Source organism: Coturnix japonica, chromosome 2, assembly GCF_054131305.1.
Source record: "Coturnix japonica strain WE chromosome 2, WE-NBRP24, whole genome shotgun sequence".
Taxonomy (NCBI): domain Eukaryota; kingdom Metazoa; phylum Chordata; class Aves; order Galliformes; family Phasianidae; genus Coturnix; species Coturnix japonica.
In genome coordinates, this window is record NC_140664.1 from 106,645,569 (window position 1) to 106,654,231 (window position 8,663).

Here is an 8,663-nt window from a genome sequence, read left to right on the forward strand (position 1 = left end):
ATACACTGCTAAGAGAAGCAGATTATCCAGACATATAACTTGGACGTTAAAAAATAAGAATTAAAAAAATAAAAGGTAACCTGAAGAAACATCTCTGAGTGTTTCTGAAAGATCTGTATAAATTTGTGAATAAAATTAAATACAAAAGAAAGAAAAAATGCAATGAGAGGCTCTTTAATCTTGACATAGGCACACTCAAGGGGGAAAAAAAAGAATAAGTAATCAAGAGTAGAATGTGGATAGCAAGGAGGAAAGCACTGTTTTTCAAAGCATGGCTCATTTAATCACAATCAGTGTATTTGTGCTAAGCAGATGAGTGACTAATGGTTATAAGATCTTACCAGCATTGCTGGATACCACTAATTGTTAGTTGGGCAAATGCAGAACATTTTAGATTTAAGTGAAATAAAGTTTGTAACAAAATGTATTATTTTTGGTTAAGAGTAGTTGGTGCTTAGCTGAAAAACAAAAAAAGCAGTAAAAAAACAGAAGCTGAATTCTATTAGATAATTTAATCTAATGTTTAAAAAGACCTGCTTCCAAGAGTCTAGATGAGGTTGTGAGCCACTATTGAGCAGATGTGCCTAATAAGTACCTATAGAACTGAGAAGCCTGTAGGAAGTAGATGAGAGGTTAATTGTACATTATTAGGAAACCAGTATTTCTACTGAGAATGCGATTTGCAATATCTGATAGATTTCATTTCAGTGAGCCTATGAGAGCTTTTGTTGGGCAATGACAGGTTTACCTGAGGGCTGGAAGAAAGGGTTGGTGTTTGCTAGTCTAGGCAAGCAGACAGATAGCAGTAAAAAGATGTAAAGAGCAGCTGTAATTGTTGTTCAACACTTGCATGAACCTGTAAACTCAAAACGAGAGTCTAACGTGGTTAATCTGCCCATAATTTCTCATGCTAACTCCTAAAAAAAGTATGATTATTTTTGACATTATCTCACATCTCAAAAAAGGATCTTCACATATTGTAATGAGGAGCATTCACAGAGCAACTCCTTCCTTGAGAGGAAATGCAAACCCATTAGCTATCGATGACCAAAGAGACTAAGGTGAATGATATTTATCTGCATTACTGGAAAAGCGACATAGATGAGGCTAGTTATTATGAGCTGGAGGAAAAAAAATAAGATCTTCCAGGAAGGAAAGGATATGCATGTGTGTCATGGACTATGGCATGGTTTCCAACCTTTTAGTTTGCCTGGGCTGCAATGAGTGAGGAGGAGCTCTGTTGGGCTGAGTATAAAATACACAATGTATTTTGTGTATATAACTAACACAAGTTCTTGTTTAATATATATCTAATATTAATACATAAAATTAATACATAAAAAGAGAGAGCAACAGAAACTTCAGAGGGATATTTTACCTTATTGTGAAACTAATGCACCAGTCTGGTTCAATGGCAGTGGCAGGTAAAGAGAAAGCCCAAGCAGTACTGATTGCACGCCAATGTTTGGTTGTTGTGAGCAATGGGAGCACACCCAGGGCCAGGCTGTGTCCCTCCTTGGGGCAGAGCCACTGCCAGGATGGTGTGGGGCATGGGGCAGCCACAGCGTGGGCTGGGCTGTATGCAGCCCACATAGACATGGCTTGACTGTGGATTCAGTCACAATCACGAGAGCTTTTCCACTTTCAAATCAGCTTGCCAAACTGCATCCCAACTTTCATCTAACATTGACTTCTCCATTCTGTGCTTAATGGCCATTCCACACACAAATCTCATATTATTGGCAGCTCATCGACCAAATATTGGAGCAGATTCATTTATAAAACAAGTTTGCAAGAACAGGATTTCCTTGGGAATCTTTAAAGGTATTTTCTGCTACACTAAGCCATCAGTGATTCGGAGTTGCTCTAGCAGGATGAGGAAGCCTGGGAAGGGCTCATCTTGTTACACGCTACAACAGCAAATGAAGTTAAATATAAAATATGTTAGCGGGAAGTTCTTCACTAGGAGTGGTTAGGCCCTGGAACAGGATGCCCAGGGAGGCTGTGGATGCCCCGTCCTTGGAGGTGAGGTTCGATGGGGCCCTGGGCAACCTGATCTAGTAAAGGTGTATGTTTGGTGGCACTGCTAGGCAGGGGGGTTGGAACTACATGACCCTTGAGATCCCTTCCAACCCGGGTCATTCTGTGATTCTGTGTAACTATTTAACGATATATTTTTTTCTTTTCTTCCCGTCTTTGCTGCTGAATGTTACACTCTGCCTCAGCTTCTCAGAGCGCCCTGCGAGCATCCAGCCCTGCAGGCCGAAACCCGGTGCAGCACAACAACCCCAACGGCCGCCCCACACGAGCCGCCTCAGCACCACCCCACAGCGGGCGGAGCCCCGGCACAGCCCGGATACGAGCGGCCGCCGCTCGTGACGCCACACGCTGCTCCCTCCAATGCGCTGCCGCGGCGCTGCGTTTTGAACGTCGGGGAGCGGCGCCAACCGTCCGGCTGCGCGCGGGGACGCTCCGCTGCTCTCGGCGTCTCCGTGAGGGTGGCGGCCGGCGCCGCTCTGGGGTAAGTCGGTGATGAGGCTGGGCCTCTCCAGCCCTCACGGGGGATGGGGAGGGAGCGCTGCGACCGCAGCTGGGGCTGCCATCCGCACAGGGGGGTCAGCTGCCACCCGCCTGGAGTGGCCCTGTGCGGCAGCTGAATGAGCCCTTTGTCGTTTCTGCTTGCGAAGGTCAAAGATGGCTGAGCACCTGAAAAAGCCCTTCAAAGACAGTCTGAGCGACATAAAGGAACGGATGAAAGAGAAGAGAAATCAGAAATGGGTGTCGTTGGGTAAAAAGAGCCAGATCTCGACTGTGAAGTGCAAAAGAGCGAGTAAGATACTTTAATATCCTGATGGATCAGTTTTTTTAAGTGTTTTGTTGTGGTGGTTGTTTTTCCTTTTAACCTAGTTGAAATTTTGTTGCAGCCACCACCTCTGTGAAAATGAAAAGCCTCCAGGCCAACAACATAGCTCTGGCTCAGGCTTTACAGGAAGAAAAGCTCAAACTGAGGGATGCTCAAGCTCTTATCATACAGCTGAGGAGGGAGTATCAAGATCTGAAGTTTCAGATGTTTCACTTGCAAAGAAGCCTTGCTTTCAGGCAAGCAGAAGGACTTGTTGAGGTACTTTAATCAATTCTTTATAATTTGGTGAAGCTGGCTCTGAGAATCAGCACAAGTAATCCAGTAATAGCTTTGTGAATGTAAATGCTAAACAGAAATGAACTTAATGCATAAAACTATCTTTGTAATCACAGTTAAAACACCTGATTGCAAGTTTTTTATATAGTGTCTCCAGAATTTAGTTCTCTTGTGATATTGGTGAAAGAATATTATATTAGTAGCTGAAATCTGAATATAACAGCAACAATGCTGATTTCCTTCTCCTGTCCATTAGACTAGACTGTCAGCCTTGAGTGAGATAATCTCAAAAGTTTCTCAGAATTTACTGGAGTCAGTTGATCTCCTTGGCCCAGCGAAGGATTTGTGTTCCAGGAGTGTAGTGAGTACCTTTTCCTCTCTGGGCAGGGGGGGTTCTATGAATTCTTTCCCTTCCTCCTTTGTATGCATCTGTGCTGCTCTGGTTTTTGAGATTTGAGGCTCAGTTTGGAGGTCAAGAGTAGTACCTCTGTGGGGGTGTGTAGTAGGACTGAGGCTCTGCTGTAGGGTAAGAGGTGCACCCTGATTTTCTATGGCTTTGCGTCTTCCTCCCAGTATCATCCTCACAGTTCCTTGCCTTGCCAACTATGTATGATTGGGTTAGGGCTTATTGTTGTCTTTGTGGGACTGAGTATGTCAGCCAGACAGGAAGCAAATAAAAGCAAGGTAGGGTCCTTTTAGCTCTTCTGTGCACAATTGGACTACTTTCTAACATCTTTATGTGGCCTGAGCTTATTTCAGCTGTTGAGTCGAAGTAAGATTTGCTTTCTCCACAGAATCAGAGAGTGCGTACTTCAGAGCTTGAAAATAATTCCAGTGATGTAGGAGAAAGAAGTTCTGTGTAAGTATCTTTTGTTAACATGTACTTATGTTTGAAAATTCCATTGCAACCAACTTAATTTTGTGAGCAAGGGGAAGAAGTTCAATGCAGTGCATGCAGCTTGTTGTTATAAAATATATTGCTATTCAGTAAATATTACCTTCAGTATTTTTTCCAGAGAGCTTCTACTGCCTGCCGATGGAGATGATCCAATACTTCAACGTAGGTTGGAAGCTGACTGTGAGAAAAGTGAGCCAGGTCATTCTGTGTTTGAGATCTGTCGGGAACTTGACAGTGGCACTTCCTTAGCCAAAATAATTCCAGAGAAAGGTAAACAAATCAAAGTATTTGGCATTGCTCTAGTCAAAAGCAGGGAAGACATGTGAATACAAGTTTAAAACAGATTTACTGCTTTTGATGTAATTGACAAGTAGTTTTTATTTATTTCTATCTGAGCTTTACGATATTGGCTACTTGGTAAGCTTTTATGAATGAAGGTACGTAACAAAATAGAGGATCAGCTTGAAAATGCTTTGTCTTCCATTTATCTCCAACCTAGTTTTATTTATCTACCAAACAGTTGGTCAGAGTAAATTAATCTTCAATTGTGCAATTAAAAACTCGATGACTGTTAAAAGTGCAAAATAATTGAAGAACCAAAAGACTTGTGGGTAACCTCTCCAAATAAAACAGTACAGGAAAATCCTGATTTAGTGTTCGTAACTGCTTTCTGGCTGGAGGTTGTATTATACATAACTTATCCTAATAAATACCAATCAAGATATACGGATCTCTTGAGAAAATTCTAAGCTAGTCATAATTTTTGACAGATTAAGAATTTGAGTAAAACTCCTTTGTATTGTTACTATTTAGCTTTAATATGACTCTTTCTTTTCAATTACAAGGGCAAACATCTGATTGTCCTGTGTACAACATTGCATCAATGCTGGGAGGTGTTTTTTCAGGTGGAGAAGATGGATTTGGTAATGAGTTAACAAAGAATGTGTCTACCAGGCGCCACTGTTCGAAGATGTCAAATAGAGATGAACTTTACACCGGTGTCTTGGACCATTTGAAAGCATCTGATTCAGTAAAAGAGCCTTTTAAACAGGATGAAATCAGGCTTGAGGAAAGTCTAGATGTGTATACTGTGGAAAACATACATTCAGGTATTTCTCAGGTGGACAAAGTAGGTTCAGAGCTGGTGTTAAGGCAGACGGATTCTGAAACTGCAAAGGTCAGTTCAGGCAACAGTTCAGATCTTAAACAGCGTGCATGTAAAAGCAGAGAAGACTCTCAGGCAAGGAGAGGGAAGGATCAGAAGGTGAAAATGGGAGGGACTAAAGGTACTTCCAGACCAAGATCAAAGAAAAGACAATGTAAAGAGACTTCCAAAGAAAAGTTGGGTGGTTCCAGTGATGCCTACGATTTTAATTTTGAAGAGAGCATTCACGTTACACCTTTTCGGCAAAATAAGGTGAATGACGCAGATACTGATGTGGATGACAAAGAAGAGTCATCTGAATCTAATAGCAACGAGTTGAGTGATACTGAAGAAGATTCAGATGATAGCCTCTATGTGCCTCATAGGAATAAATCAAAAAAAAGAAAAAGTTCAGTGGATGGGCCGAATACATCACCAATCCATGTAAGGCCAAGGTCTAAAAGATGTCTGGCACAGCGTGAGCAGAAACTCCATAAAGAAGAGACTGAAAAGAAGACTGAAATCAGTAAATCAAGTGAAAAGTCTATTAGTAAGTGTGGAAAGTGCTCTGTAATTGTTTCAGTGTTTCATTGAGTTTTATTGTTGTTCCAGAGGTTTAGGGTTTTTTTTTTTTAATAGAAACAGAATAATGTCAGAATAATGTTGCTGAAAATAATTGGATTCATTCTTTTGTCCACCTTTTTCCTCACAGCAGAAATTGAACTTGAAGATAAGTTTTGTTTAAGAAATTGCTCAACAATGAATTAACTTTGTATTTTAGTTGTATTTCAAGGTGTACTAAAGCTGAGTCTGAAAAAGGGAGATCAAAAGCATAATTTGGGAGATGTTGAAAGATAGAAATGATAGTTATAGCTGAGTTTCTTCATGTCTAATCCATTCATTGACATTGTCTGTTAAGGTATTTTTTGCCTAAGTTGCAAACTTCTGATGAAGCACAATCAATTTTCTTATTTTATTTTATTTACAGGGCAATCTTCTAATTCATTTCATGGTCATCTCTGTGATGTTACTAATATTGCCTCACTCCTAAGCAAAGAGAATGCACCTGTTGGCCCTGCAGGTGAAAGATCACCATCTCCAAAACGCAATCGAAGAAGCTGTACGCTTAGTGTGAACTACAAGGAACCAAGTATTGCAGGGTGGGTGTTTTTTAGTTTGATATCAAGTTAAAGATAATCCATTAAATAAGTGATTTGAGGGGGTACTTAAATACAGTTAATAAGTTCTTAGCAAAATATCCAGCTACTGCCAACAACAGCTGTTGGCAGTAGTATGAAATAGTTGATGAGAAATTGAACTTACTAATGAGAAGTTGATGTTTTCAATAGGAGAGGAAGGAGAACTCAAACTGCTTTTTCCTTTTTTTTTAAACAGGAAACTTCGAAGAGGAGACCCATTTACAGATGTATGCTTTCTGAATTCTCCAATATTCAAGCAGAAAAAAAATGCTAAACACAATTCCACTAAGAAGAAATCTCTTTCAGAATATAACGAGAAATTTGTTAGTGGCTGTTGAGGTATCCTGTGATGCTAACGGAACTATGAAGGGGGGAAATCCTTCAGCCAGAGAACTTACATTAAGCAACTGTCTCTAGGTGTCTAACTGGATATGGAACAAAGTGGGTTTTGGTTTTAATCAAGTGACTTCTTCTTAAGGATGCAGAAGACATTTTTACTCTTATGACTGAGGTGATTCCACTTAAACTCTTTTGGGAGACATCCTACTTTGTGAATTTGTAAATAGGTCAGAAATATCTGAAAAAGGCAATGAGCAAAATTTTCTCACTTAAACACTTCTTCATCTGACTGTGGTTGGCGCAAGCAAACTTCAGGTGCTTAAGTTCAAATCTTATCCATGTTTGTACAGGTCTTATTTATGTAACAGTTAGTTTCATATTGAAGCCTATAATAAAAGTGTTAGTTTTGGAAACAGCTCGGAATTAATTGCAGTCCTTTTTTAAAGGGTTTCCATAGTTGCTTAAAGGGTAGCAGCATCAGCTATAGACACAGTGAGAGCCAGTGCACTCCTTTCCTCCTCTTCTCATATCAAGTATGCTTGGAAGGAACATTGTCAATTGTCATTCAATTATGTTGCGTGAGCTTTCAAAAGTGTCGATTCTAGTTGATTGTTACTGCTACAAACATAAGTTAAACTTAATTTGCTTTGTTCCTAATCTTATATGATTATCTGCAAATGTTGTGAAGAGCTTTTTGTTTTGGGGACTGGAAGCAAATTGTAAGCCAGAGCACAGGGCTTTTATTGTTAGGTACTTCATAATTCTGGTCTCACTGTGTAAGTACCTTTACCAGAGGAAAATTTACTATTTGGTGCAACAATAGGCAGAAAGTGAGGAAAAAAACTGCTGAAAGGAAGCTATCCAGCAAGATTTCAAGGTTCTGTCGTGCTTAAAATATAGCACATTTCTTCACTTCAGGGATGTTTAAAAGTGTTAATGGGTACATCAATAAAAAGGGAAAAGCTGCATTCAACATAAGTAACGGTAAGTATAAAAATACAGGTTTTTTACTTGCTCTGCAAGGTTGCCTAGCTTGCCTGTCCTGCTTCAATAGTCATCAGAGCTCTCCTTTTCTGTGATAAAAGTAGTGTTGATTTACTGTTTACTGATAACATTTTACATGATTGTTTCAGCAGTTCCAGTTAAAAGCTGCATCTCCTCAGAGTCTGAGTACGTTCAGCAATAAACAACCCTTGGATGTTGGAACCACACTTTAACCTTCCACTGCTACCCTAAAATTGTGACTCTAGATGTTATTATTTTTGCTCTGAAAATCTTTGGCACTATATGAACTGCAACAGAAGGATTTAACTTTAGGTGTACATTTTTAATTTCAGTTTTCTTTCAACCATCTGCAAGTAGCTATTAATCAGGCATGGAAAAAGAATAAAGTGATAGACAAATACATATATAAACTATATATATAGTTTATATATATAGTTATATAGTTTATTAAAATATATTTTATATATTATATATAATAATACATATTTTTGTTGTTGTTAAGTCTGAGGAATCACAGCTGCAGGAAGTACTCTGAATATAGCCCATGTCTCTTAAGTGGTATTCCTAGATGTATCTAGGAAAGCTACTTACTACCTTATGGACCATATGCTTTTATACAACTGTTTACTTCTCAGTACCTTGGATGCTGATACTAAAGGGCTCCAGAGGGGGGGGGAGGCTTGTCGGTGTGGGGAGTTAATGGGAAGCTGAGAATAGGTGGAATACTTGGAACCTTCCCCTCTCTTGCTTCTTTCTCAGCTCAGCTTTGTATATTGTAGTCAATTCAACACTCCTGATGAACTTCTTGAATAGTTCTTTCAAGTGCACATGGAAAATGTGTTGACTGCATTCATACAGATTCGTGGTACTCAGTTGTGAAACCATTTCAGCGTGTATATTTGCAATGCAGGGATTAATGAAAAAGAAGAGGAGACCAAG

At 39.7% G+C, this 8,663-nt stretch overlaps 1 protein-coding gene across 5 annotated transcripts; it reads left to right on the top strand.

Moving 5' to 3' along the window:
• Positions 1–2,425: 2,425 nt before the first annotated feature.
• Positions 2,426–7,134, top strand: SGO1 (shugoshin 1). 5 transcript variants are annotated; one of them, XM_015853931.3, is made up of 9 exons: positions 2,426–2,521; positions 2,688–2,830; positions 2,925–3,121; positions 3,396–3,500; positions 3,934–3,998; positions 4,144–4,307; positions 4,883–5,731; positions 6,170–6,341; positions 6,577–7,134. In XM_015853931.3, exons 2-9 carry the CDS (start codon positions 2,695–2,697, stop codon positions 6,716–6,718), a joined length of 1,830 nt encoding a protein of 609 aa, XP_015709417.2. In that variant the 5' UTR covers positions 2,426–2,521; positions 2,688–2,694; the 3' UTR covers positions 6,719–7,134. The 5 variants fall into 5 exon arrangements, with proteins under 5 accessions (XP_015709417.2, XP_015709418.2, XP_085394542.1 ...); XM_015853932.3 differs by having other exon boundaries at positions 4,156–4,307; XM_085538416.1 differs by having other exon boundaries at positions 2,925–3,116; positions 3,394–3,500.
• Positions 7,135–8,663: the final 1,529 nt, after the last annotated feature.

What these genes read in the sequence shown, in the direction of transcription:
- SGO1 (XM_015853931.3), top strand. Translation starts at nt 2,695, where the DNA reads ATGGCTGAGCACCTGAAAAAGCCCTTCAAAGACAGTCTGAGCGACATA. An exon ending in CAAAATAATTCCAGAGAAAG is followed by an intron (nt 4,308 to 4,882) that starts GTAAACAAATCA and finishes TTCAATTACAAG; the next exon opens with GGCAAACATCTGATTGTCCT. An exon ending in ATCAAGTGAAAAGTCTATTA is followed by an intron (nt 5,732 to 6,169) that starts GTAAGTGTGGAA and finishes TTTTATTTACAG; the next exon opens with GGCAATCTTCTAATTCATTT.